The 27,739-nt window shown below is 44.3% G+C and overlaps 1 protein-coding gene across 4 annotated transcripts in view; it reads left to right on the top strand.

Annotated features, from left to right (window-relative positions):
- Window positions 1–27,739, top strand: part of PRR14L (proline rich 14 like) — a 28,994-nt gene extending 1,255 nt beyond the window's left edge. For 2 of the 4 annotated variants that reach the window (XM_059676571.1, XM_059676570.1), the window contains exons 2-9: window positions 4,966–5,107; window positions 11,693–11,759; window positions 12,314–17,486; window positions 18,497–18,568; window positions 19,229–19,400; window positions 19,944–20,050; window positions 22,601–22,672; window positions 23,352–27,739. In XM_059676571.1, the coding sequence (XP_059532554.1) occupies window positions 5,015–5,107; window positions 11,693–11,759; window positions 12,314–17,486; window positions 18,497–18,568; window positions 19,229–19,400; window positions 19,944–20,050; window positions 22,601–22,672; window positions 23,352–23,628 (6,033 nt within the window). In that variant the 5' untranslated portion in view covers window positions 4,966–5,014 and the 3' untranslated portion in view covers window positions 23,629–27,739. Of the gene's footprint in view, window positions 1–499; window positions 5,486–11,689; window positions 11,760–12,313; window positions 17,487–18,496; window positions 18,569–19,228; window positions 19,401–19,943; window positions 20,051–22,600; window positions 22,673–23,351 lie in introns of those variants that run through there. The other 2 variants (XM_059676572.1, XM_059676573.1) reach the window with 2 other exon arrangements.

Genomic DNA, 27,739 nt, shown 5'->3' with positions numbered 1-27,739 from the left:
GGAGCCCACTCCCTCCTCATCCTTGTAGGTCCCACCACACTCCCCCCAGCGAACAGAGGGGGCCTCCCCTAGAATCATCTGGGAAATAGACTTGGTTTTTGGAAGCGAGTCTGTCCTCCAGGAGGTCGGGAGGCCTGGTGCAGAGGCCAGCCTTGTCTTTGTTCCCAGAAGCTCTCGCTCCCTCCCCGGTTGGAGATGTCCTCTCCCACTCCCTGTACTTGCTCTGGTGAGAAAAAGCTTCCTTCTAGCTAGTCCCCCCGCCCCCCTCCAAAGAGGGGGAGTCCAACTTGTGTCTCTTGCTCTTCCAAGAAAAATAAATACCCCTGAGAGCAGGGCCCCTTTCTGCTGTCTGTTGAGAGCAGCTCCGGTGGCTGGTGGCTGCTTTTCTCTTCCTCTGAAAGAGGAGCCCCAAGCCTTTCCTGCGGGGAGCCCGTCCTTGGGAGAGGAGCGTTCCCTCCCCGGTGGGCACAGGGGCTCCTCTGCCTGCGAGTGAAGCGGAGAAAGGGGAGCAGTGGGTGCTGGTGAGGGTTCCTGCGCTCCGCGTTGGAGAGCGGGGCCCTGTCGTGGGTGGGCTTCCCTGCCCCACTTTCAGTTTGTGTGGAGATGGGGTTCAGAGATCCTTCTTTCTCTGAGCCTGAAGAAGAGGCCCTTCTCCGAACTCCCTCCTGGAAGGGTTGGCTGCAGTGTCCGGTCGCTGGCGGAGAAAGCCCCTTTCCAAGGTGCAGGGAGGGGAGGGTGGGGAACGTCTGAGGGCCCATCATCATGGCATTGTGAGCGCCCGCTGTTACTAGCTGTTCTTTCCGTTCAGGCAGCCCCTTTACATTTGGAGAGAAAGGGAGGGGAGACCTTCGGCCTTGGGATTATTGGGGCACATGGTTTTCTGTCCTGCTGTTCTCTTTGTGTGATTCCTTCACTCCCCCGCCCTCTGCCCCCCATTTCTTTTCTTAGTGCCACAAACTTTGTACTCCCAGAACTTTTGTTTGGGGGGCTGTCGGAAGGACTAAAGTGGAAAGGCCACTCTGTCAGGTTTTTAGTATCCTAAACGTATTGAGATGGGGAGCTGCAGCGTTCTCTTTCACGGGTTGTCTCTCCACCACCCGAGCTGTTGTTACTGGGTGGGATAGGAATGAACACTGCCAAGGTGCCCTTTCATCGTTTTTGTATGTAAAGTGTTCTTAAATGACCCCTGCTTGCTCTTGAGTAGTACAGTGGGGATTGGTCTGAGCTCTGTACCACCATTTTGGATGCCTTGAGTGTGCTTTGCTGAAACAGTGAAATAGAACAGTTTTCTTTAGACTTACGGGATTTTTATGGGGGGCAGGACCTTTGAGATTGTTCTGTTTAATTTGTTAACTTTACACGTGAAATACTAGCCTGAGGAAGTTAGGGACACACTCCAAGCCTAGCTGCCAGCACGTGCATGACAGGATAGGGACCCTGGTCGCCCCACAGGAAAACCAGCATCTAGACTGCGCCCAGCACCGCTTCTGCATTTGAGACAAAGATCCGGGCATATTTGTTCTCAATTCAAAACAATTTCTTCTTTTATTGGAAGAATTCTACTGCATACTCCCTATAAATATCAGTCATTTTTTTCCTTTAGGAAAAAATCCATTCTTTAAACAATCGAAATCGTATTTATGTTATGGTAAAGATGAAGCCAATAGCAGCTGGTAAGAGTTGTTCCTGAGTCTCTAGGTTATTTCTTGCTTATACCTCAAATTAGATAATTATCTGGTATCCTTACCTAGAAGGTTGGTTATAAGTCATTAGCAAGGATTAAACCCTAAATCCCTATCTACATTTTATAAGCATGTGTTACTCTTTCCTCTTACTTGAAGTTTATTGAACATTTAATGTAAAAAAAACTTTGTGGTTGAATTAGCTGACATTTGGGGTGATACTGATAAAGGCATAATACAGTTACAGTTATTTATTGCTACATATTTGGGTCTTGGGAGATAATGTTTAAAAAATTTGACATATGGAATGCATACTCATTGTAAAAAGGAAAAAGTACAACATATAATGAAGTCATTCATGATTCCATCACCCATCACTGTTTTCATCGTCCATCATTCCAACGCCCATCATTCCATCACTCTTGGGCTTACAGTCTTTCAAACATTTCCTTATATACATATATATTTTCCCTAAATAAAGCAGTCCTAATGTTTATGTAGTTGGATAAAATATTTCTGACTTTCTTTGTAGAACTATATTTCTTTACCATTTTTAATTGCTCCATTGTATTCAGAGATTTCATTTTAAAGAACTTGAATGGTAAATTTTGGGGTATTTTCCTGCAGTCTTGTGGCATTACCAATAACATAATAGATGGCAAAAATTGAGAGAAGGGTTTAGTGATGCAAGCTAGAGAGCTGAGAATGATTTTGTACTGCTGCTCGAGGCTTGCATCTAAATATTACTCCATCTCTGAGAGTTCCAGCCAAGGCACTCAGCTGTTCCTGGTGACTCAGTTGCAGATACGGCTGAGAAACTGGAGGACCCAGAATTGGGTGAGGAGTGAAAGGAGGGATTGTCTGTTTTGCTTCCACAGCCAATGTGCCTCATTGTTCTACAGATTGCAAATTCTAAGAATTTTGTCTCTACCAAACACGAGCATCAAGAGATGATGTGTTGTTTGGTTTTTGTAAATTGGAAATTATCTTTTGGTGACCAAAGCATTTAAAATTGAGTTGTAGCCAGTGCGAGTTTACAGTGTATATGGAGCCATAAGAAAGGGAAAGGTACTCTCTTCTCTGAGGAATATTTTGAGCCATTTTATGTGATTATCAATATTGCCTCTTTGTGATAAAGATGTATTTTTACGTAAGTTCGTGTTCAGAACAAAATCTTGAATTAGGACCATGGGGGCTGAAAGGAGTGGGATTTGTTAGCGACACTGCTGGATTTGAGTCCACGAAGGCAAGTGGAAGGTCTGATAAAGTTCAAGTCTGAGCTCTAGGATAATGGGGATGTCATTACTGAGATGCTGGGATATTAAAAAACAAACAAACAAAAAACTAAGGGCACCCAGTGGATGAAATCATAGGAACATGAATAAAACATCCAGCAGTTTAGAAAACCAAGAGAAAGGCAGAAAGGTCCAGAGTGAGGACCTGTCTTCTGTCCTCAGCCCCCAGCTTCAGTCCAGATGGCACAGGGGAGAGGATGGGACCTGTGCATGGAGGAACGATTGTCAGCACAGGAGTATTCACAGTGGGTGCTCCTTCCCTTGGAGGCAGAGCATGGACATCTGTGTAAGTGACATCAGCGGGCTCCCGAGATCATCAAGGTAGGAGTAGACACAGGGGCCAAGGAAACGGCGTTGTGAGGATTTACATGGTGTGCTGGGAGTCCCTGCTGCTCAGAAACCTGGTTGTGGTCAGTGAAGCGAAGGTGAGACCGTTCAGTAGCCAGCACTGGACCTTACAGGTGTGTAACATGTTTATTTGGGGGGAAAGCTGGACGTTAGGCAGTGGGGAGGAGAAATTGGCTGGCTTTCTGAAACATCCCTTCTTTCCTCGGTGCATTTTGGCCAAAGGGATATGCCATCAATACCTCCAATTAATCCTTGTAACGAACTGAGTTGCCAACTATTTCTCATCTTTCCTCTCCTTGTGTAGGGTTAGGGAAAGCATCAGAATGAAAGCATGCAGTATCTTATGTAGTTAATCAGCTTCTATGTTGGTCAGGTCACAGTGGATTTTGTGGAAACTGCACACATTATTGGTAGACTAAAATGGAAAACTTACCGGTCAGGAAACCCTGGTTGCGAGTGTACCATTTTCTAGCTCTGTGTGAGTGCACGTGTGTGTGTGTGTGTGTGTGTGTGTGTGTGTGTGTGTGTTGACTAATGATATAATATTATGACCTACATAGATATAAATATTATTTCAGCAAATAAGCTGTGTTTCCATTACCCAATGCAAAAAATTAAACATTCCCATTTCAAATGAAGTCCCCTGGGTATCCCCCTCCTTCCTCTCAGATAACCATGTAATATTGTAGGCAGGTCATTTTTAACCTCTTCAGGTGTGATTTTAAAATCATAAGATGATAGCTGCCCTACTTAGCTCACAGGGTTATTGTGAGAATCAAGTGAGTGGTGACTGTGAAGGCACTTAGAAAATCTCAAGATGCTGAATAAAGGTCAGGAAGGAACCTGCAAAAGACCTGGCTTGGTAGTGTCTCGTGCCAGCCTGGGTAGGTACAGCTCAAGTGTTTGGTAAGCAGTGAGGGAACGGAATTCCATTTTCTCTATATCTTCTTTCAGAAAGCACAGAGTGTCCCCAAAAATGTATATACACTTAACAGCTGATAGCTCAATTGATGTTTCTTTCTTTTCATATTTAACTCATTGGGATTAATAATTATTCAAAGCGTGTGTACATTTTTGGGGACACCCTGTATCTTAATAAAGAAAAGCCAGTGATTCATATTCTTCAGAGTCCTTCGGTATATATTCATTCAGCAGTTATTTACTGAGTACCTACTCTGTGTCAAGTACCTATTCCAAGCAGTGGGAATATAGCAGTGAACAAAATGAGCAAAGTTCATGCCTTTAAAGCAAAGTAGAAAACTTGATCCTTTTTTAAAATATATTTTTTATTGATTTCAGAGAGGGAAGCAGAGGGAGAGAGAGATAGAGTCATCAATGATGAGAGTCATTGATTGGCTGCCTCCTGCACGCCCACAACAAGGCACGTTCCTTGACCAGGAATCAAACCAGGACTGCCTGGTTCATAAGGTCGATGCTCAACCACTGAGACACACCAGCCAGGCCTGTTTTGAACTTTAAATTTACATAATTTGTTTTCCACAAATTCAGTCTATTAAAGACAATTTTTTTTAATGCCAGAGTTAGAATTTATTGTCCTTATTTTTGCCAGGTTGAGCTGAGACAGCTTTCTTCAACCCTGCAAAGTTTTAAACTTTTACCCTTCCTTTGATTTGTGTCAGGGTGAACCGTTTGATGTAAGACTTGACTCCATAATCTACATCTGCCCTAATGCTGTCATCCGGAATAGAGACTCAGCCAGTTCCACTTGATTCCCCCATGTCTGCCGTGGTACAGGAATTATACTCGGAACTCCCAGTAAGTGTCTCCAAAGAGCTTCATGCTGACCCTGAGCCAAGTGTGATTCCAGATGTAAAACCTGGAGCCTCAAGCTCTCTTATAAGTCAGAGTAGGACAGTGCCCTTGGAGCTGCAGAGGACTCACGCGGGAAGTTGTGAAGAAACCTCTGAGACCTCGGATCATGGGGGAGAGCCTGGGCGGTGTGGGCTGGTGGACTCCACAGCAGGAGGCTCTGTGGCTTCTGGGATCTTGGATAGGGAAGAGAAAACCGAGAGCATGGAGCTACAGGTCTTCAGAGATCGAGGGGACCAGGTGGAAATTGTAAGAGACCCCTGTGAGGGAGCAAAGGAAGACCCCTGTCAACATTCCACAGCCTCTGAAGAAAAGATCAGCCCAAGTCAGGTAAGAGATGAGCTGTTGATTCAGATGAGTTGAGTATGAATGACAGCTTTCCAAAGTCACACTTCACAGGATAAAGTGTAGGTGCTGACAGGTAGCTTATGATTTATTCTTGAAACATTTCCAAAATGTTGATTTTGGTGTTAACTTCTTTGGATGATCTTTTAAGATAAGAGACCCTTGCAGAGAGGAAGTGCTTATTTAATGAAAAAGTGTCACTTCTTTGAAGCAGCTATTGTATATGAAATAGTGAGTCTCTTTGTGATAGTCGAATTTCTGCATCTGATGTTAAGAAATTATGTGTACTTGTCCCTTAAGTTAGGGTAGTATCCTGATTAGGGATAGCGTTGTGGAGTAAGATGTCACAGAGATATCTTTGAGGGAGGCTATTGCCTCCCGCACGTGCCCTAGGTACATGCCTTTGATGGGAATCAAACCTGGGACCCTTCAGTCCACAGGCCGATGCTCTATCCACTGAGCCAAATCGGCCAGGAACTCTATTCCTTTTTAAAACCATCTCTTTTTTCCCTTCCAACTCCACCATAGGTAAATACAGTGGAACCTCGGTTCTCGAACTTAATTTGTTCCAGAAGGCTGTTTGAGAAGTGATTTGTTCAAAAACCAGATCATTTTTTCCCCATTAAAAATAACATAAATTGAATTAATCCGTTCCAGACCCCTGAAAGATTCCCTGTTTTAACCTTTCACAATTTCCTGATTGTTGTCTTGTGAGCACTTTCACCCTTTCATAGCATCAGCACTCTTGATAGCCTCTTTATGTTTTAAAATTGTGCTAATCATTGATTTTGCCATGCCATACTCGGTAGCCAGGTCAGACACGGTCTACATACTTTGCAATTATTCAATTATTTCTTTTTTAAGCTCTATGATTGTTCTCACAACTTTCCTTTTCACTTTGCTCCTATCACTAACTTTCTTAGGACCCATGGTGACTTATTGTACATATTTAATAATAATAAGCAACAACAAAAGCAGAAAACCCCACAAAACATTCACAGCACAATTTCCTGAGATGTTAACAACATGAGGTTTAGCAGTAAACTGACTCATATTCATGCATTCGCTCCTTTGTTTGTCACCTGACAAGCGTGTGACTGAGCATACAGGTATCAGCATGAATGGGTTGTCAGGTTGAGAACCGAAGTTTTGTTCTACAGCTAAGACATTTTTTCTGTGAACAACTTGGTCAAGAACCGAATTGTTTGAGATGGGAGACATCCGAGAACTGAGGTTTGACTATACCATAATTAATAGTAATAAACGTAAGATTTTGTACTTGATTTCATAAATTGAACTTCACAAGTGAAAAAAAGCAGTATTTTTTGGAGAAACAGAAGACCTACAGGTTTTAGCTGGTCACTTAGAATTAACTTTGTGGTATGGCTGCCAAGGAAAGCCAGTCTGCTCTTAATATACACGAACAGAAATGTGTTCCCTGGACTGAGAGGTGGTGCTCTGTTGCCTTCTGGCTAGCCTATAGCTAGAGTATCATACTCACAGGGAGTCCCTTCTCCCCGCAGCACTCAGATGAGCTCAAGATGCCCCTAGGTTGGAGAGAGTGTGGGGGGAGAGGGGAAGCAAGAATGTGTCAGTGTTGGGGTTCCTGGCCAAAGAGGATCCTTCCTGTCCCCTCCTCATGCTGAGCCTGGTGTCATATGTGGCAGGAATATAGAAAACCAGGAATGTATTCCTGGATAAAAATTCACACTAATGTCACAACTTGACAACACACCATTGGAGACAGAGTTGCTGGGCGTGTCTTCCTATGAAAGGGAAAAATTAAGAGAAGTGAGAGAAGCCTCAGGAATTTGGGAGCTGTGAAGCAGAAGTGATTCTGTTGGGCACCGTTAGGCTCAGTGGGAGACCTGGCAGTGATGTCTCCTAGTCATTCTCAGGTCATAGGATCCTTTGGAAATCTAAATGAATGCTCAGACCTCTCAGAAAATAACATTTCAGAAGGTTCGCAGAGCTCTGACATCCATGCACCTTGAGATAAGAACTCTTGCTAGAATGGCAAAACACCACAAACATAGTCAAAGACACTGACAGATTGAGAGAATGTATTTGCAACATATATCGCAGATAAAGGATTTATGTCTCTAATATATAAATGAAAAACCTGATAGAGGAAAGACTTGGATAATTCACTGTGTGTGTGTGTGTGTGTGTGTGTGTATTGTACTTAAACACATGAAGAGACGGTCAAACCCACTCATAATTAGAGACGTGATTCCACTTTTTACCTGCGAGAATAGTGAAAACGAAAAATTATGACAACATATCTGGTTGGCAAGGCTGTGAAGAAAAAGATATTCTGCCACATTGACAGGGGGAATGCATAATGATGTAACCGTTCAGAAGGAGACTTTGATTGCTCCTAACAAAACTACATATGCCCTGCCCTGTTGACCTAGCGTTGTTCTTTCTATGTATCTACCTGAAGACACACCTTCAACAAAGTAAAAATGTGTATCCACAAGGTTATTCTTTGAAGCATTATTTATTGTTGAAAAATGTTGGTAGCATATGCCTGGGTTGAATATGTTGTAATAGCTTTGGGTCCAGGATACAAGACTTTAGTCATACTCAGTACAGACACAGAAAAAGTTCTGAATTGTCTGTTAGCTATAATACAAAGGCTCTTTGAAAGTACCTGGACAGGGGACATCAAGTAAGGAAACACAATGGTTGTTGATCACTTGTAGCATGTTATGCTGTTGGAAAACTTGTTTTTTAATGGCATATGTTTAAGAGACTTAACATTGTACAATTTTTATGACTTTACTTAAATGAAAGGCTATTGGACTAGCTGCCCATTAAGCTTACCTATTTCTCACCCTAAGAGTCTGTGATTCTAAGGGAAATTTACAGTGGCCTGAAAGTACTTACTATTTGATGAAAAGGAAATCGTTGGAAAGAATTCATTGTCACTAAAGGTGAAGAAATCTGAACTTTGCACTCTCAGAAGTACAATTGGTGGCCATAAGCTGTTCTCCGGGTCTGCCAGGGCACTTTTGTCCCCACAGTGATGGCTGGCTCACAGTTCTTATCTCATACTAGAGGCCTGATGCATGAAAATCGTGCAAGAGTAGGCCTTCCTTCCTCCGGCTGCCAGCACTGGCTTCCCTCTGACACCCGGGACCTGGGCTTCTCTCTGGCCGCCGGCAGGCACCCAGGACCCGGCTTCCCTCAAAGCCCTTGGACGTCTGGTCAATTAGCATATTATACTCTTATTATTACGGATTATTGAAAGTGTGTGGCAAAGAAGTGACCAAAGCATTGGTGCCATACTGCTGAAGCTTAAGACAGAACTTCCTCCTAAGTATTTTAGCAGTTCTCTTAGATAACTTATTGTGGGGGAATGCTATTAAATGTCTTACCCAACTAACATGACCAGTTTCTTATGTAAAGTCACCAGTTGTTTCTCTGAATTGAGATAGGTGGGGGAAAATTCCTTTTTATTAAGCTCTGTTAAGATGACTTATAGTTGCCGTTGTTCAGCTGTTCCTTTCTAAATATGCAAACATAGGAAAGTGAGGGATCCATCTAGAAATACAGAAGTTTCTTTATTTTCAGTGTACTTTGCTATGAACATAATCCTGGCTATTTTCGCAAATGTCATAAAGTAGGAAAGATCTCATTTGCTCCATGTTGTGGGCCCATAATTGCACAGTTCAGTGTAGAGGCAGTCCCATCCGAAGATGGGGGCCATCATCGCTGCCCTTCTGCTGCCCTTCCATCTGCCTCTGCCTCCCGCTCAGGAAGCTCGGGGTTGGAGGAGCTCAGCAGGGTCTGGGCTAATGGCTCAGCAACACATCAGGCCCTGAGGAGCTTCGGACTGCCCTGCTTATACAGCTGACAGCCTGATGTATAGTCATTTCTCCCCTTAAGTGTTTGTGTGTTGTTCCTGCTCTAAACTGGTCTCATGGGAATGAATAAGAGAATTGTATTCCCCCCGCCCCCAGAGCATACAGCCAGTTTTTAATGGGAAATAAGATTGCAGATGAACAGTGTAAGAATGGTTTTTAAGACCCTCCTGAATTCTGCCAAAACTTTGGAGAAGTCCCAGAAGCTGCGTTTTATTCCAAAGCAGTGGTCAGGGAGAGGGTGTGTTGGATGGGCAAGGCAAAGAATTTGTTTACTGTCAATTTGAAAAACAAGTTGCGCTACTACGTGATGTTTCTTATGTCCAATAGTTGATAGGATGCTGCAAACTATAGCAGTTATTTCACTTGAGGTTGAAAGAGGGATCCGTGGGAACTTTATCTTAAACATCTATTCATTTAAAACAGATTTTGCAGGCAATGTTAGTATAGTAATGATCAGATGTCAGTATCTAACAAAATCTAGATGGTAGAAAGAAATGCTTAGAATTCTACCTCCTGAAAGTTAGAACATTGATAAAATATTGTAGGAAACATCAATTGGTTGCCTCCCATACACGCCCTGACCTACCGGGGTCAAACCCGCACCCTGGGTATGTGCCCTGACCAGGAATCGAACCTGTTACCTTTCCGTGTATGGGGCAACTCTCCAACCAACTGTCCCATACCGGACGGGGCTGATTCTCAAACTCCCCTCCTCCTCCATTTAAACTTTTAACCACTAGTTTGAACATCCAGGATGATGTTGGAGATAATACGTGCTTGAGATAATTATTACTGTGATGGTTGCCAAATGGTGATTTTTCTATTCTCATCCTTCTATGGTAAGTAAGAGCTTTCTCTGCTCCCCATTTACAAATAATGTCAGTCTGGCATCATGCTATAATTCACACTTTTTGCAAACACGGTAATGTTACACATAAGTTATCTGGAATGTATTTGTTTTTAAGTTCATGGTCTGCAAAAGTATACCACACTGAAGCTTATCTAGAAAATGAAAGAATAGACCTACTTTATATATGTCAGTCCATGCTAATCCCACCTCTCAATTTCAATGATGTTTTATTGCTGCCCGTGCTCACCTGTACTTGCCATTGCTCATTCGTTTTGTCTTCTCCCCTTTATGGGTTCTGTTTCCACCACAGAGCTTAAAGCCAAATGGCTGGGTGTGTGTGTGTGTGTGTGTGTGTGTGTGTGTGTGTGTGTGTGTTTAAGATTTTTTAAATGATTTTTAGAGAGAGGGGAAGAGAGTGGCTGCCCCTTGTCTGCCCCTCCTGGGCATCGAGCCCACAACGCCAGCCTGTGCCCTCACCCAGAATCAAACCAGCAACCTATAGGTACATGGAACAGACCCAGCCAACTCCACCACACCAGCCAGCGCCCAAACGGCTTTTACCTGGTATTTTTTGTAAGGTTTTTAAAGTGTTACATAACTTACCAAAAGTTGTAATAATGATTTCACTGCCTGTAGATTTAGGTGAACACTGTGATAGTCTGTGCTTACCAGTTAAATCACTGTGGGAAAAAAAAAAATTTTTTTATTCTTAGGGCAGGGAAAAAGAAATGACCCAGAAGGAGCTGAGTGTGAGCAGCTGTCTTTGGCCTATCAGTGTCTCCCAGCTGGTCAGTCTCATACACCCTTAACCTTATGGGGCTCCAAGCTATTTGCTGCACGCCGTACACATTCTGCCACTGCCCTGCTCAATTTCCTGAATTCCTTCAGGAGGAAACTGGTTGTTATTGGTGGTGTTTCCCCTTATCCTCTCCTCCCATGTGAAGGGGGATGAAAGAAAAAATAGCCCTTCTACGAAGTTTTGGAAGAAACTTTGGAAAGAAAATTGAGTATGTATTTCGAATGGTTAGGGACTGAGATACAGTACATCAGACTTCCTGATACATTTTTTAATGAAATTAAGATTACATTGCAGCAATTTGTTTCTTGATTCAGAAGGTATTTATAGGGCTTTGGATGGATCTTCAGGCCAGCATTTTAAACCTCTATTGTCCCGATCTTGGGAAAGTTGGCTTTTCCAGGTCAAATAGAGAAGTGGAAGTTTTTTTGTTTTTGTTTTTTGTTTTATTGCTTAAAGTATTACAAAGAGTATTATATATGTCTCCCTTTTTTTTTCTCCCTTGAGAAGTGGAAGTTTTTATTGATTATACTTATTTAAATTTGAGGTTTCCTTCAGTTCCCAATCTTTGTGGCTACTAGTGAATTTCCAGAGTCATAAAGAATTCTCATTCACGAGCTCAAGTATTCAGCAGAGCTCTGAGTCCTCCCTGACCACTGATCTTCCTGCAGGAGCTCCGGATGCCGTCCCATGAAGAACTGTTATGCGTGGACCTCCCTGAGGATTGTCTGAGGATCAAAGGTATTTACTTATCACAAATCTTCATACTGGAAATATTCATAAAATTGAAAATTTTTTCGAAAGTGGAGAGCATACTAAACCCCCGTGTACCTCACTCAGTTTCAGTGATTACCAGCTTATGACCAGTCTTGTAGCTATTATTCCAGGTATTTCGGCTGAGGTAACCGATCAAGGACTTCTTTAGTATTTATTTAAGTAGTGAGAAGGTAGTCATCTAATAATAATATAAGCTGTTATATTGTGAGTCTGCTTTGTTAATGTTTTAGAATGGAAGCTGCTTAGGACTCTGAACTAGGCATGTCTTTTGTTGTCGTCCTCGGTCCTGCTAAGTAGGTACAGTTAAGTAACACTTCATTACCTCTTCCAGTCAGGCACACTTTTGGCCTCTGTCATACTCTGCAGAGAAGAACAAAACCAATGGCATCGGGCACTGACTTTGCAATTCTTCTTCTGAGTTGGGCGTTTTTGTTGTTTGTTGCATGATTACTTTGCTCTGCCTTCATGAATTTATTTTTTATGATTACATGCTGATTTGGATTATTTCTTTTGTGCAGAAGGAAATGTACAAATTACAACTGAAACTCTGTTAAAATCTACTAAACAAGTACAAGGTATGAAGGTCAATGGGACTCAGACAGATAATAATGATGGACACAAGAATGGCAATGTGAGTAAAGATCTCTCGGCTGGGCGCAGCGAGTCCCCAGAAGTAGACAAAATCATGACCAGTGGTGAGGTTTCAGAAACCAGCACATTCGTTTCCCTAGAGCCTTTAAACTCTGCGAACCCTGGATTAACAGAAGCAACTCCTAAAGAAAAAGTATGTGAAGAATTAAAAACTTGTTCTTCTTCGTTGTCATTATTACCAGGGAACAGTGCCATTTGCAAAGTGGACAATGGGAAGGAAGAGTTGTGTAAGTTAAGCCTTGTCTGTGAAGCAGATGACAATCACCACCAGATTGTTGGCCACCATAATGAAAAACACGGTTCTGCTCATGGCAGTCCCAGACCCATGAGAAATGTAGTTGTAGAACCCTTAGGAAAAAATTCTGAAGTTTCCTGTTTCAAATCAAGTTTATCTGGTCCAGAATCCAGAACAGCATCCTTAGAAAAATGTAGTTTTGCAGGTGATGGCTTGCTAAAGAGATCTGCTGAAAAGACAGAGAATTCCTGTTTTGATGGTGACGCTCAAAGCAAGAACTTGGCTTCTAGAGAAGAAAATGAAGAACAGTGTGTGAACTTCAGCTCTGAAAGAGGGGAATTCTTTCTTGTTAATGCCAAGCAACCAGAAGAGGATGCTGGTGGTCCTTGTTCTGGAGAAAAAAAGACTGTTGCCTCCCCAGAAGAAAATGTCCACGATAACTATTGCGTTCAAGGCAGTATCCACACAGACAGCTCCAGTTCTCTAATCCCCAAGTCTTTTCCCAAAGCCACGGAAGTCACGTTTAAAAAAACAGATTTGAATATCACTTCAGACATACAAGTTAGCTTAACAGACCCTGAGGGCCATAGAGAAACTTTTACTAATATAAGCCATCCAGGCAGACACTCTGAAGAGAGCAGTTTTTCCTTCTCCATGCAGACCGAAGAGCCAAAACAGACAACCACTATCAAGCCTGGTATGTTAAGTGAAAAGATTTACAGTAAAGACCCTAACTCCTTAGTCAGCACCCAGAGAAATCTGGAAGGTGACACCCAGTTAAATGAAGCATCATATAATGACTTTATGATTGAAAAAAAAGCCCATGTGAGTTTAATGCCAGAGGACCAGATAAGTCTTGTAAATGAGGAATCAAAACCCAAGAAAGGTGCTGCTCAGCTATTACCATCTCTAGAATTTGGTTGCAGACCTGAGTCAGAAAAATCTGTACAGATCTCACAGGACAGTATTCCACATTCAGATGAACAGAGCATTGCCTGTGAGTTGAATGAACGTCCCTCTACTGATGAACTAGTTCTAGACAAAATAGAAAGTGAATGTGTTTTAAATCAAGTGTCCCTTAATTCTCAAGATCATGCGACATTGTCAACTGACAAAGAGTTGCCTTTAGCACTAAGCGAGGATTCCCAACAGAGCCATCACCCTCCATTAGAGGATGGAGCCAGTGTCCTTACTGATATCCAAACCATCCCCATGAAGACAAAAATGAAAGATATCTCTCCACCAGGTGACAAAACCTGTGGTGCCTCATCAAACAATTTCACCTTAAATATCAAACCAGGAAGCCTGCAAAGAAAAAACGAAATGGCTGATTCAGGAACAGAAGACCTACATTCCAGACTTCTCTCATGTAAGAAAGAAGTAGCGGTCTTGTCTCCAGAGGTCTCTGTCATGGATTGTCAGAGTGTTCAACCTCAGCATCTCTCTAGCTGCCATTGTGTAGGGGAAAATGCACCAGGGGAGAGCACGTGTTCTGCGTGTGCTGCTTATGAGTCTAGAAGAATCATCCTGGAAGGTGAAAACTCACTGATGATCAACCATGAAAATGCATTTCAGCACAGCCATCACTATTCCCCAGGAAGAGAAGACTCCGTGGAAAGAACCACCCATAAAGTGAGTTGTACATCAGAGGGAAGTGAACTTAATGGAAGAGAAACGAAGGGCAGCCTTCCAGGAGATAAGATCAGAAACGAAAGGACAGTAGGTATGTTAAATAGTGAAGCTTCCAACAGAACCATTCACGGCACCAATCACATCCAACCCAGTGAGGAAGGGCTAGAATTAAAGGAACAGGATATACCCAAAGAGACTGTGTTTTATAAATATAACAACTCTGATTGTGCCACACAAGAGCCAAACCAATCTATAAACATTCCAAATCCTGAAAAACGATTGGAGCTGTCTCCTGCTAAGTGCTCCAGTTTTAAAAACATGAGTCAAGCAGTTAAAACTCTTGATCAGAAGACAGATGAAGTCCTTGACTACCGGAGTAACCCAGACAGACCAGATGAGTACAGAAGTGAAGATAAACCAGCTAAGGGGACACTAGGTAATGACCAGAGACAGACCATCACAGAGCCTAACACAGGGGAAAGCTGTAACCAGAAGAATCTGCCGTTCAGTTCCGGCAATAACAACTCATTGTCTGGTGGTAGTCGGAAGAAAGGCTATTTGAAAGGAGGCTTTGAAAGGATTTCTAGTTTTGGTAAGTCCACAGATGGTATGGTAGACATCGCCTGCACAAACTGTAATAATAAGCCTAGAGAAGGCATGCTGGACACACTTGGTGGTGTGCGGCAAGGTGGACTGGCATTAATTGAAACCTCAAGGAGTGCCCTGTCTCAGAGAGGAGACTTGAATGCTGCATTTACAGGACAGATTGACCAGGATTCAGAATTCCCAGATGCTACTTCCTCTGCAGCAGAATCTCTTGAAATAAAAAAATCATGTGAAGAGAAAGTTTGCAGATCGTTAAACGATAGTGAAATGGAAGTGCATCCAGACCCTTGTGCCAATGAGATAGAGTCTATTGCAGATCATGAACCAAATACAAGAATATTGGATGGAGTAAATGTGTCTTTAAATCATAGTCATCATGAACAGCAAGTTAAAGAAGCATCTCTGAGAGAAACACAAGAAATGATTGAAAAATCAAGACTAGAAATACATTCTGAGTTTGACAAGGAAAATATCTTTGGAATTTCCTCAGAAGAGTTGGTGTCTAGAAGACACCAAGATGAGAACTCGGTTCTCCCAGAGAGCCTGAAATCCATTGAGATAATGCCATTGTGTCTATCTGCTCAAGAAGCATCAGAAGCTAATGTTAAAAGTGAAGAAACTGACAAGAAAAATATTTTTAAACCAAAAGATGGTGAAATGCTTTGTGAAAATTTAGAGGATTGCACAGTCCCGCCTGAGATGAAGGAAGAAATACCAAGGAATAGGAGTAATCCCGGCGAAGGAAACAGCATTGACATCAGTATGAAAATTTTGCCTTTGATGATGGAAACAGAAACTAAAGTGAAAGGGGAAGAAGCCAAAGAAGATCAGAGGGGACCACCAGATCACGTACCTGTTGGGGAGGAATCTGACGAGAGGATTACCAGAGAAGATGGTCATGGTGATGACAGGAGTGAGATTTCTCAGACACACTGTAAATCCCTGAGGATGTATGGTGACGCTGAAGAACAGCAAAGCCAGAGGGATTTGGACTCCATGTTGCAGAAGGCAGAGGGATATGAACATCAGAAAGAAGCACATACACTATTGGAACCATGTACATCATCTAATATGTTATCAGATGAAGCGCAAAATCAGAACCAACCTAAGGATTACAAATGTGAGTACACCAGGATGAAAGAAGTCACCCCAGCACAGCTGGCCCAGGGTAACATTACCACACGGCTTCAGAAGTTGAAAGACCCAAAGGAGGAGAAATTACGTCATCCATTAAAAAAGGACATTGAGTTGTGCATAGGTCCTTGCCTTCATAGTGTCCCCCAGAAATCCCAAGCCCCCAGCTCTGCTAGGTGTTACGAAGTACACGGCGCCTTTGGGAACACTTCCCATCAGAAAGGAGTGCTTCCCTTCAAGAAGCAGCCGCATCGGGCGTGTAAGAAAGTTCCCTGTCAGGAGCAAGTCAGCATCGGGAGGAAAATAAGTAAAATCAGGAATTCTGCCTTTTTAAAGAATTCCTCTGAGACCATCCCCACAAAAGCACACAGACTTCTCAGCTCACCTGCTCTGTCTGCACCCGCACGACTGGAACCCGACACAGTACCTAGCGGGAGCCTAGTTAGGAACATACCAAAGCAGAAGGCTACTCCGTGCCATCTCTTAAGGAGCCTGACCGTCAGGAAGCCCACCAAAGAATCAGCCTTACTCAGCAAGCTATCCGTCCTTGCCTCCAGGCTGGCCCCAGCCTCAAAGACCCACAAACTAAGGTATCGGCGGTGTTCTTCTGAACTCCTCCCAGTGGCTAAAAGCTACAAGCGGCTCCGATGTAAAAAGCTCCTGGATGGATTTTCAGACACTATGATGCAGCTGAATCCATATTTGACAGCTAGCGGATGGGATAGGAGGCCTAACAATAAAACCTTGACCCTTTATCCACTCGAAGCCATCAAAATGAGCTTCATAGATTTGAGCAACAAGATGCCATTGCTGCTGTTCGGTTCTGGAATCGTCCCCATATCCTTTCACGTGAAATCAGGCTCCGAGTGCATGCCTGAGGCCCCACGGACTTTTCCTGAGCACTGTGCTCCGGCGAGGCTTGCCTTAGGGGAGGCCACCCCTTGTCCTCAACCTCCCAAGTGGACCTTTTCCTTCTTCTTGTCCCATGGTTGCCCTGGGATGGCCACATTCAGGGAAGACACTGGCCTCCATGCTCAGGCACATTCCCAGGCTCCTCCACAGCCTCCAGCTCCTCTCCAAGACTACGGAGGCACCGCCATAGTCCAGACCAGAACAGGCTGCTCTGTCCTTGGCCTTCACACTCTCCTAGCACTTTGTTCCCCGGGATGTTACCGAATCTGGACAAAAAAACGGAGCTTCTCCAGTCACATGCCTACCATGCAGAGGCTCTTCATGACTCAGTTTACACAGGGCTTGAGGGGGTTAAGGTCTCCAGCCTCCATAGCAGACAAGGTCTTCTGTTCCCTGCCCTATTCGGTGGGCCGAGTGCTGTCCGTTTGGAGCCAGCATGGGCCTTCTGCCTGCCCCTTCGAAACCTCTGCCCTGCATTCCACTCACAGCAAGCGACCGCCAACTCTGGACATCACAAGCAGGTAAACTGTCCCCTGTTCTTTGTAAGTGTTCCGTCTTTGCTGCCTGCCATCAGGGAGAGGGAGGGCCACTGCTGGATATGCCGGGCTATTGGGAGCTGTGTCTGCATTCTGTTTATACCTTGCCCAGTCTCTGCTGAGAAAATGGGGCAGTAATTTAAATGCAGACCCCTCTAATTTCCTGCCGAATACTTTATTTGGTGCCATTCTTTGTTCCCATTCATTCTGCAAACCATCAAATCTTTTGAATGTCTTTTCTCCTCTTGTCCCTACTCTGAACAGAACAACATGACAAGTTAAGTAGTGACAAATAATGGCTTGTAACTATAACTTGTTCACAAAGTATTATATAGCCAGCACCTAATTCAGAGTTTGGTGTGTAAAGGATACGAAGAAATACTTTTTTAACAAGTTAATTACATAGGCGTCACCAAATCTGGTTTGTGAACCTTTGCATTTCTTTCTGGAACAGAAAGGCTTCAAAGATTGGCATTTACATACTATAGTTGCAGAATTTATAGAATTTTACATGAACTTGGAAGAGAGTTATTGTGGTTTGACCACTTGGAAAATAATTTCACCAGTATCATTTTACCTTCTAATTGAAAGTTAAAGAAAAAGAATTGAGAGTTATATCCCTAAAGATCTGCTTTAGATGTAATAGATACATCCTCCCGTTTGTAACCCTTTGAGTAAATAGAGACTTTAAACATGTTTTATGTTGCCCATATGATTCTTTTCTCCTCCTTTCTCTTACTGTCCTCTGCTTATTTCTACCTTCTTTCCATCTAAGTGAGAAAATCATCTCCCTGTCCGCCGGCCTCCATTCCAGTGATGAGCACATAAATGAAGTGCTCCCAACTGGGAGATTGTCATCTTTCTGAGTGACTGACATTTCTTATCTTCCTGGGGCTCTAATTGACCGTCATGTGCTAAACCCATAATGACATGAAAACGTTTTCTGTTGTTCCACTGCCCTAACCTATTGCTCGTGTACTTTTGTTTCGCTTCAGCCACACCATGTTACCGTATGTGCCTCTTCCAGGCATGGAAGCTACTTACAACACCAGTGGCGGTCAGATGAGGTAAGTCCAATGGTGCTGGCGCATGAGGACTTGCGGAGTGAGTGAGTGTGCGTGTGTGTGCGTGTGTGTGTGTGTGTGTGTGAGAGAGAGAGGGACAGAGAGAGAGAATATGGTAGCGGATGTTGTGGATCAGGCCTGGTGTGATTCTGAGCTTTTGTTTTTCTTCTAAACCAGATTGAATCTTAGATTCAAATGTGTTTTATTATAAGTAACAACTAAGAATATGTAATCAATACCAAATAAGGGGGGGAAATCAAAATCACTTAGCCAGCTCATTATACTGTAAGTTCCCTCTCAAGCTATTTTTGGTCATTTAGCTCAACTTCAGTGCCTGGGTGGGATTGATCTCATCTGCCTACATTTCATTTGTTTCGTTCACTAAATGTCTTCTCCCTTCCAAAAAATCTGTTCCTTTTTACATTTTTCCTTATTCACTACTTTTTCCTTATTTTATCGCTCCATACCAATGAAATGGATTGACCACATTCTTGTAAATTTTTATATACACAGATACAGGCTATGTCCAGATGTGACTAGAGATCAGGTTGAAATGTCATTGCTGGCAAAAGGCTTCAACCTAGTCTGGGAGTTAAGTTGAATGTGCTGAGGTAGAAAGTGAGTCCAATCCTTTCTCTTGTGTTTTTCTCTCGGTGCTGCTAGGCTAGAGCCTCCCTTCCCTGCCCTGGTACCAAAGTCGTGCTTGGTAACAGACTCGGCTGTCGGCAAGCTCCTGCTGTCAGCCTCTGAGTTCCCGGTTCCTGGGTTAGATGAACTGGATGGTGTGACAGCAGCGCGCCCCTGTCCACAGAGCAGCCCTCCAGAGCAGAAAGAGGTGAGTGTGAAGTGCTCCGGGGTCAGGTGGCAGAGGCACTGGAGATGGCCATCGATGAGGACAGATCACGTGATAGGTACACATGGGCCCTGACTGCCTTTACTTGCCACCTTTAGCTTCAGCTGAGTCCTGGAGAGTACCAAGAAGAGGTTTCTGTTTGTCCACTGCAGGCTACCCTGGAGCTCTTAATCTACATTGTTTTCTGGGTCTTTTTTTCTTAATGACAGAATTTAACACTGTTTAGAGAATTAGACCACAGCGCTGCTTCATGCATTCAAAGAGGATGAGTGAATGACGGCATTTTTCAGTTTTGCAGTATCTGCTGTCTCCAACAGATAATGAAAGGGTTCTCTTTTAATATAAAGTAGGATAGTTGCTGAAAACACTGGTGGCAGGAGTAGCAGGGGAAGCTTTGTCATAAACTACTTATTAGAGTCATCTGTAAATGGAGGGTGTGCTATCTTGAGGGTGAAAAAAGGGACTTTATATTTTTTAAAACATCTTACAACTTGACGTATCTTTCTTTTTAACCCTTAAAAATAGGCTGAGCCAGAGAAGAGGCCAAAGAAAGTCTCACAGATTCGCATCCGGAAAACCATTCCTAAGCCAGACCCTAATCTTACCCCCATGGGCCTCCCTCGCCCCAAAAGGTGAGCTCTTTCCCTAACGCACATAGCTTCACTCTTTTGGAAAATCGTTTGGCATAATACAATGACCTTTTAGTGATCTACTAGTATACTCTTGAGCTATTTTACTCCTGAGGTTGACCCAAGAATATTCGTTGGCAGTGTGGCCAGAGACTTATGTGCAGAGGTATGTCACCACACTCCTAATCGTCTGCATTGAGCTCACCATTGAGCTCACCATGCACCCTTTGGGTGCATACTCTCTCTGTTTTCCCTTCAGTGGTGCTGGGAGGAAAACACTGTTGTCACCCCAGGTGTAGGTAAGTGTGCTGAGCTTCCTGGGTTAGGAACCTGGTAGGCCATAGTGCCAGTCATGACACAGGTGGTTTCTGTCTCACACAGGTCTTACCTGACCCCACAGCTCAAGCTCACAACATTCTGTGCACAAAACTGGGAAGGGGCCTAAATGTTATGAAGGAAAGAATTAAATTTTTAAAATTTTTTTCGAAAATACCAGATCATGTTATGGTCTACTTATAGCCTTAAAAGATTTTGTTTCTAAAGATTTATTATTTTTATTTTTAAACTGGACCAACACATGTCATAAACCATTTGGTCATTTTATTTATTTATTTATTTTGTTAATCCTCACCCAAGGGTATTTTTCCATTGATTTTTAGGGAGAGTGGGAGAAGGAAAGACAGAGAGAAACATCGATGTGAGAGAAACACATCGATCAGTTGCCTCCTGCACGAGACCCGACCAGGGCTCGGGCTGTAGAGGAACCTACAACTGAGGTACATGACTGTGACTAGAATTGAACCTGGGACCCTTCGGTCCACAGGCCAACACTCCATCCACTGAGCCAAACCGGCTAGGGCTCTAAATATTTATTTTTTTATGACAGAGACCATTGCTAATCCTATAAAGTGAAGAGGGGAGAAAAAACAGATTCCCAATTATGTATTTAGCCTGAATCCAATTTTTTGTGTTACACGGACACATTATGACAATTGAAACATTTTTTAAAGACCTCCAGAGCTCTATTTTCATGTAGTGGCTCTCACTCCTTCATTTCTCATTGGCAAATAGAAGCCTAGCATGGTCCCTGAAGTCACCCCAGGCAAGTTATTTAATAACCTTCCTGAGCTTCTAGAAACTTTTCTGTAAAATGTGAGTAAGAATTCCCAACACTCAAGGTTGCTGTAAAGTCTAATAGAGATTCCAAAAAAATGTACTGTAGCTATTATACTGGTTCACACAACACATACGCAATTAATAGTTAATTATTACTATGATCATGATTCATGTTTCACTTTTCCCATGTGGTTTTCATCTTACTGTATTTTTATCTTATAATTCTATTATTGATCATTACTAGAATAAAATAGGATTCAGAATTGGATGTATTCTACCTTGTAGATAAAAGTTCTGAAAACCAGCCTGGCTGGCATGACTCAATGGTTGAGCTTCGATCCCTGAACTAGGAGGTCATGGTTCAATTTCTGATCAGGGCACATGCCTGGGTTTTGGACCGATCCCCAGTGTGGGATGGGCAGGAGGCAGCTGATTGATGATTCTCTGTCATCATTGATTTTTCTATTTCTCTCTCCCTCTCCCTTCCATTCTGAAGTCAATAAAAAAAATATATATTTTTTAAAATTTCCGAAAAGCAGTTCTGGCTGGGTAGCTCAGTTGGTTTAGAGCATCCTCTGATAATACCAAGGTTGCGGGTTTGAGCCTGGTAAAGAACAGTAAATCTGTCTCAATCTGTCAGTGTTTTTCAGTGGCTATCAATAGCACAAAAAGGGTGAAAACAGGGGTCATGTCCCTTGTGATGGAAGCATACAGCACCATCTAAAAGTCTTCCTAGCCAAACACACCTTAATCTGATTATGCCTCTATATTTAATTGCCTGTCTATAGGAAACATCTATAGTATTCCCATATGTTTAGGTCAAAGAAGCATGTCAAATGACACCATGTAGATGGAATCAAGTAAAAAAATCTTGACTGGGGAATCCAGATTACCTGATTTCTTCATCAGATAAATACAAAATAAAAAAGGAGACAAAATAGAGCACTGATAACATAAATTGGGGCAGTACTGATCTGATTTCGATAGATCCAGGGTCTATCGTGTTCCAGGGTCCTTGTGTTGTTGGGAGAAGGGTAAAAATATTGATGCACTTTAGTTTCTATGTTCAATATACTCATAAAATTCTTGCCAACCACTGAAAGAATAGAAGAGTGTACGATTTCCAGGCCAGGAGATGGGCTGCAAGGGAGACAGCAGCAAGTGCGGCGGGGGCGGGGGGAGGTGTCAGTTGAGGAGAAGAAAAAGAAGCAGTAAGTTTAGAAAATAGTTATGGATTCAGCTGTATCATTCCCAATAAGGATAAATGAGCTACATTTCATAACTTTGGAGAATGGCAGCCTGGGGGGAAAATCCAGTATATGTTCACATGAAACGCATCTAAAACATACTACAGAAAGGTCGAAAGTAAATTAATGGACAGAGTTAGGAAGCCAATCTTATCTCTTGTAAGAGACAAACATTTTGTTCTCATTTCAGGTTAAAGAAAAAGGAGTTCAGTTTGGAAGAAATATATACCAACAAGAATTATAAGTCTCCTCCTGCAAACAGGTAGGTACATATGAGTAGGCAGTAATACATGGGGAGGGCTTCTGACATGATCGATGTAAATCTCTAGTTCTTTAACTGCAGACAGGGTATGCTCAGTTCTTCCCATGTCAGGCCTTGGAAATTACTAGAATTGTTGCTTTTAGTTCCCAGCATTTGAATTGGGGTCGGTGGTGGGATGGGAAAGAAATGTGTATTGGGTTAGTTAATACAGAAAATGTAGTCTCCTTTTAGTTTGTACTGGAGTTTTTACTGAATATGCTGGCTGTCTTTTGGACTAATAATCACTGATATTGCATATGATTCCGAACACAGAAAAGGTTTTACTTGGCTGTCTTTGGGTCTAAATTCAGTTCAAGTCATTGGACTGTATTCCCATCCCCCCAAAAGTAAATATCTGAGGTGATGAGTGTGTTAACCCCAATGTGTGAATCCTTTACCAGTGTGCAGTTATATCAAATCACAGTATTATGCTTTTAAATATCTTACAATTGTAGTTCTCAGTTATACCCTGATATAGTTGGAAAAAACACACACACACACACGTAAAAATTTAAAAAAAAGATACTGGCCAGAGGAAATAGTTGCCTAGGGAGTTGGTGCAAACAGCTCTCAGCCCCTGTTGACTAGAAGTGTGGCCTTGAGTTGGTGTGTTGGTGATTGTTTTGTGTTCCATTCTTAGGTGCTTAGAGACCATCTTTGAGGAACCTAAGGAACGAAATGGTACGCTAATCTCCATCAGCCAACAGAAGAGGAAGCGAGTTCTCGAGTTTCAGGATTTTACTGTCCCAAGAAAGAGGAGAGCTCGTGGGAAGGTCAAAGTGACAGGCAGCTTCACCAGAGCCCAGAAGGCAGCCCTGCAGAGTCGAGAGCTGGATGCCCTTTTGATACAGAAACTAATGGAACTGGAGACCTTCTTTGCCAAGGAAGAGGAAGAGGAGCCATCACCTGGGTGTTGAGAAGCAGTTTGGTTGGGGCGTCTCAATGTTAGATTTCCCAGGCCTCCTGGGAAGAGGTTGCATCAGTTTGCCCAGTGCCCAAACCACTCAAATTGCAATCCATGGATTTTTACTGCTTCAAGGTGCAGCCTCTTTAGAAACTGGTGGCAGAGGGCCCTCTACTTCTACTGCTGATCTGGAACCTCAGGAAAGCGCCCTTCCTCCTGGAAGTGGTCCTGAGTGACATCGGGCCGCCGCCTCCCACACTCTGTCATCCACAGAGGAAGGCGCAGCGCACCTTCGACAACACTAGATTCCAAGGACTCCAGCACTGGCACGTCCCTGTGAAAGTTCCACGCTGTTTACGGTGGTGCTAGACCAAGATTGCTCAGATGTTGCCTAGGGAGGGGGCCTGGCGTCCTCGCCTGAGAGGCCTCACAGCTCATTTCGTAGCTGAGGAACGATGAGCCTGTGGTGTTTTCTAATCCTTTGAGTCCGTCTGCCCAGAACCTGGGGTATATGTGTGTGTGTATGCGTGTGCGCGCGCGCGTGTGCGTGTGTGTATGTGCGTGTGCGTGTGTGTGTGTGTGTGTGTTTTCCCATCATTTTTTCCTCCCCTCTGTGACTGTGGGTCACCAGTGCCAGAGGGGCCGTCCAGGCCCCATTCAGAGTAAGTTGCACTTTTTAACGTTGTGGTGTTATTTTCATTTGTTTTATTCCTTTTTTTTTAAATTGCTGCATGTTCAGAGCCTTTAAATGTGATTTTTAAAACAATTTTTTAAGACATTGAGGAGAAAGATAATACATGTCTGCAGAATAGATGGTAGGTGTTTGACCCAGTGTATCTGCATGGTCTGGGACAGTGGAGACACTTTTCCATCCACGTGTTTCAGCAATCCCTTCCCCATCTCTCTCTCTGCAGTTCATTAGAGGGAGTACTTTTTTCATCTGGGTTCTCATTCTTGCGTGCTAAGTAGACGTATTAATTTTAATGACGGAAGTAAGAGCAGGTTTCTCTCCCAATCATTTTTAAAGTGTGATGGTTGGGTGTGGTCTTTTAATGGATTTTATCTGAAGTGTTGGAATGTAACAAAGTTGGGAACAACAGTATAGGCGGTGGTAGAGGCCGACCAGTGTGTTTGCAGCTGTCGGAGCAGCCGGCCCTGAGAGTGGGGAGGGGCCGCCGCGGTTGAAGCTCAGTGGTGTGTTCTTGCGGTGGGATCACGAAATCCCACGGCCGGCCGGCCCCTCTGAGGACACCTCTTTGTTCTCTTGGCTCCTGTGTCGAACCAACTGGAAATGTAGAATGCCCGTGCTTGCTGAGCGTCTTCTTTTGTGCCACAGGAGTCTGGGCAGAAGGATGCTGTGTGGGTTAGCAGTCCCAGAGGTTTCACTCCTTTCCCACTAATCCCTGTGTGCCCGCACCCTGCTTCCCCTGCCTCCTTCTTCCCTTGTGTTTTTTTCCTTCTCTCTCTCTCTCTCTCTCTCTCTCTCTCTCTCTCTCTCTCTCTCAAAACAAGAGTTCGGAGAATTACATTCCTTGGCTGGTGAATGGAGTACTAGACACAGCCTCAGGACACTGGTCACCTCTCCCTGTCCTCCTCAGAGCCACTGCAGAAGCCGCTGCCAGTGGGAACTGTCCCAGCGCCAGGCACTTGCCGCCAGGCTGCTAGAGGAGAGAGAGAGGTGCCGCCCTGGGGTGTGTCTCCTAGGTTTCTTTGGTTCCCCATTTGTCAGTGGGGAGATGGGTGGGGTGGGAGGTCTCTATGTGCCTTTCCTTTGCAGGTTGACAGTCTGTGCCACACTGGAGCAGTGAGACGGACATGAGCCGGAAAAAACCAAGTGCACCTCTGTCTTGGGCCCCTGTCTCAGACAGCGCCTAGTAAGTCCCATACACACCTGGGAGCCCCCGAGGCTTCTCAGGCCAAGGCCAGATAGCGTCAGGAGAGAGCGGGCTTCCCCCCGGCTCTGAGTGAGCGAGCCTGTTCTGCCCTTGCACATCCACTTGGCCTAGAGCCCTAGACTGTATGGACACGACCTGTGTTCACCTCGGTACTTCTCCCTTCCTGGGACAGGGCCCCTAACGCTTCTGTCTTCTTGCTTTAGGAGTGGGTGAGGGATGCCGTGTGCCCTTGTCCAAACGTGTTTAGGGAAGTACTGCTGGACAAGCTTGCAAACTCCCAGTGAGTCCACAGAGCCCTGTTTGCCAGCACCCGTGCGGTATAGCCGAGTCAGCGATGTAGCCACGCATCCTGCAGGCTGAAGTTGAGATGGGCACACTGTGGTATCACCAACTTTACAATTACGACTTCAAGTTTGCCCGTTAGCGGCAGGGCATTTTATGAGCCAGCAGCAGTGATTTGGGACATTGGTGTCTGGGAAGGGAGAATTGGAGGAAATGGAGACGTGGGTTCCTTCCTCGTCCTGGGAATGTGGGAGAGAAGCTGCTCTGAGGCCAACCTGTCTATCCCTGAAGTTCTCGGCATGCCCTCTGGTTGGGGCCTTTCCCCGCCGCAAAGTTAAGAACCACTGCGAACTTGCCGTTGCTTGCCTAAAGTCGCTAGAAGGGTTCTAGCCATGCTCAGGCACACATGTCTTACCTCTGTCCTCCCCATTGGCTAGCAAGCTGCAGTGCTGTCGGTGGTCCTCAGAGCCTGTGGGACCCGCCAATGATTGGGGATGTGAGTTAGCTGCTGGCACACGGCCTGCCCCGAGTGTCTGGTTCTGGTGGGCCCTGGTACAGTTCCTAAGTTTGGGGACTTCCTTCCGAAGTGGCAGGGAGTTCTAGTTAACCATAACTTACTCAACTCTGGTGTAGTGTCATTAATGTGGGAAAGAGGAGAAATCTCAGGTCCAGTTGGGGTTTCACCCGTCAGTTTTTCACCGAGACTTTGAACTAGGAGTTTTCTCGTCTTTTAGTTTACAGCTGTATTTGCTTTCCCACGCACCTTCCCCATCTCTGTTCCTTTGGCCTCCTTTCCAGCTTCATTTCTTCATACCTCATCACCTTTTAAACCAGATTATGTCCACTTTTTCTTACTGACCTTGCTCTGAGAGCTACAGCTGAGGGAGGTACAGTGGAAAGACATGTAGCGTTTGCCTTATTGGAGCCTGAAAAGCTCAGAAACTCATGCTGTGAATCCCAAAGCTCTGCGCTCCTCCGAGAGCTGTGAAATCATGACACTTTGTCACATTTTTGCCTGAAAGAGCCTTGATGGGTGCCAGAGCCAACCTGAGGTCACTTCCAGATCCCATCCTCCAGGCACGCCCCCCCCCCGCCCCCCCGTCCCCCACGGCTCCGTCCCTGCCCGCCAGGCCAGGAGCTGCACCAAGGAGGCAGGGCTGGGGCGGGTCCTCGAGCTTTCGGCAGCCTCGTGGCACACGGAGCCCGCGGTCGTCTCCAGGCCAGAATGCCACCTCACAGTCCCATGTGCATCAGCGTCCTCAAGAGACCAACTTTCGGCCGTGGTCCTTTTCTCCCGCTCCCTGGGTGGGAGGGTGGATGCAGTTGGTGCTTTTAAAATTCTCCTGTTTTGTTTCTGTAAGCTTTTCCCCTGGTATCATGGAAAGGACCTCCTCATCACCACCCTGTGGGTGGCTGTATCCAAAGTCTAAATAATTGGCCAGATAATGTGGAGCAAGCTTTCCTGAACTCATGGGAGGGAAGGGCTCCTGCACCACAACTGAACTTCTTACGTAAAAGGCTGGCTGGGGAGGAAGACTCCGTTTTATCACCATCAAATGTAATGGTCTCCAACCACAGATGGAGCAGCAAAGGCTATTCGATGGTAAAGCGAGGGCCCCCGAGTAGTCCGCCCTCCAGCACAGCATAGTCCGATCTGATGCTTGTTCGTTGTGTGTCCTCATGAGTCCCTCTCTGGTGCTGAATTGGATTTGAATTTTGGTGAGAGGCCTCCGCATCTCCTTGGGCTGGGCTGGCCAGTAAGTAGCTGCCTGACGTGTTTATATATTATCACGATCAATAGTTCAGTGAGATTTTGTACATTTTTTGGTAACATTGGCATACATGATGCCCCTGCAGCTCCTGTTCTGTTTGGTAGTTTGTGCCTCTAAAATTCCCACTGTTATGTGTGTTAATTTATGAAAATAAAAAATTTTTGAAGCCTTTCAA

This window comes from Myotis daubentonii, chromosome 19 (assembly GCF_963259705.1).
Source record: "Myotis daubentonii chromosome 19, mMyoDau2.1, whole genome shotgun sequence".
Taxonomy (NCBI): domain Eukaryota; kingdom Metazoa; phylum Chordata; class Mammalia; order Chiroptera; family Vespertilionidae; genus Myotis; species Myotis daubentonii.
This window is presented reverse-complemented; position numbering and strand designations above follow the sequence as displayed.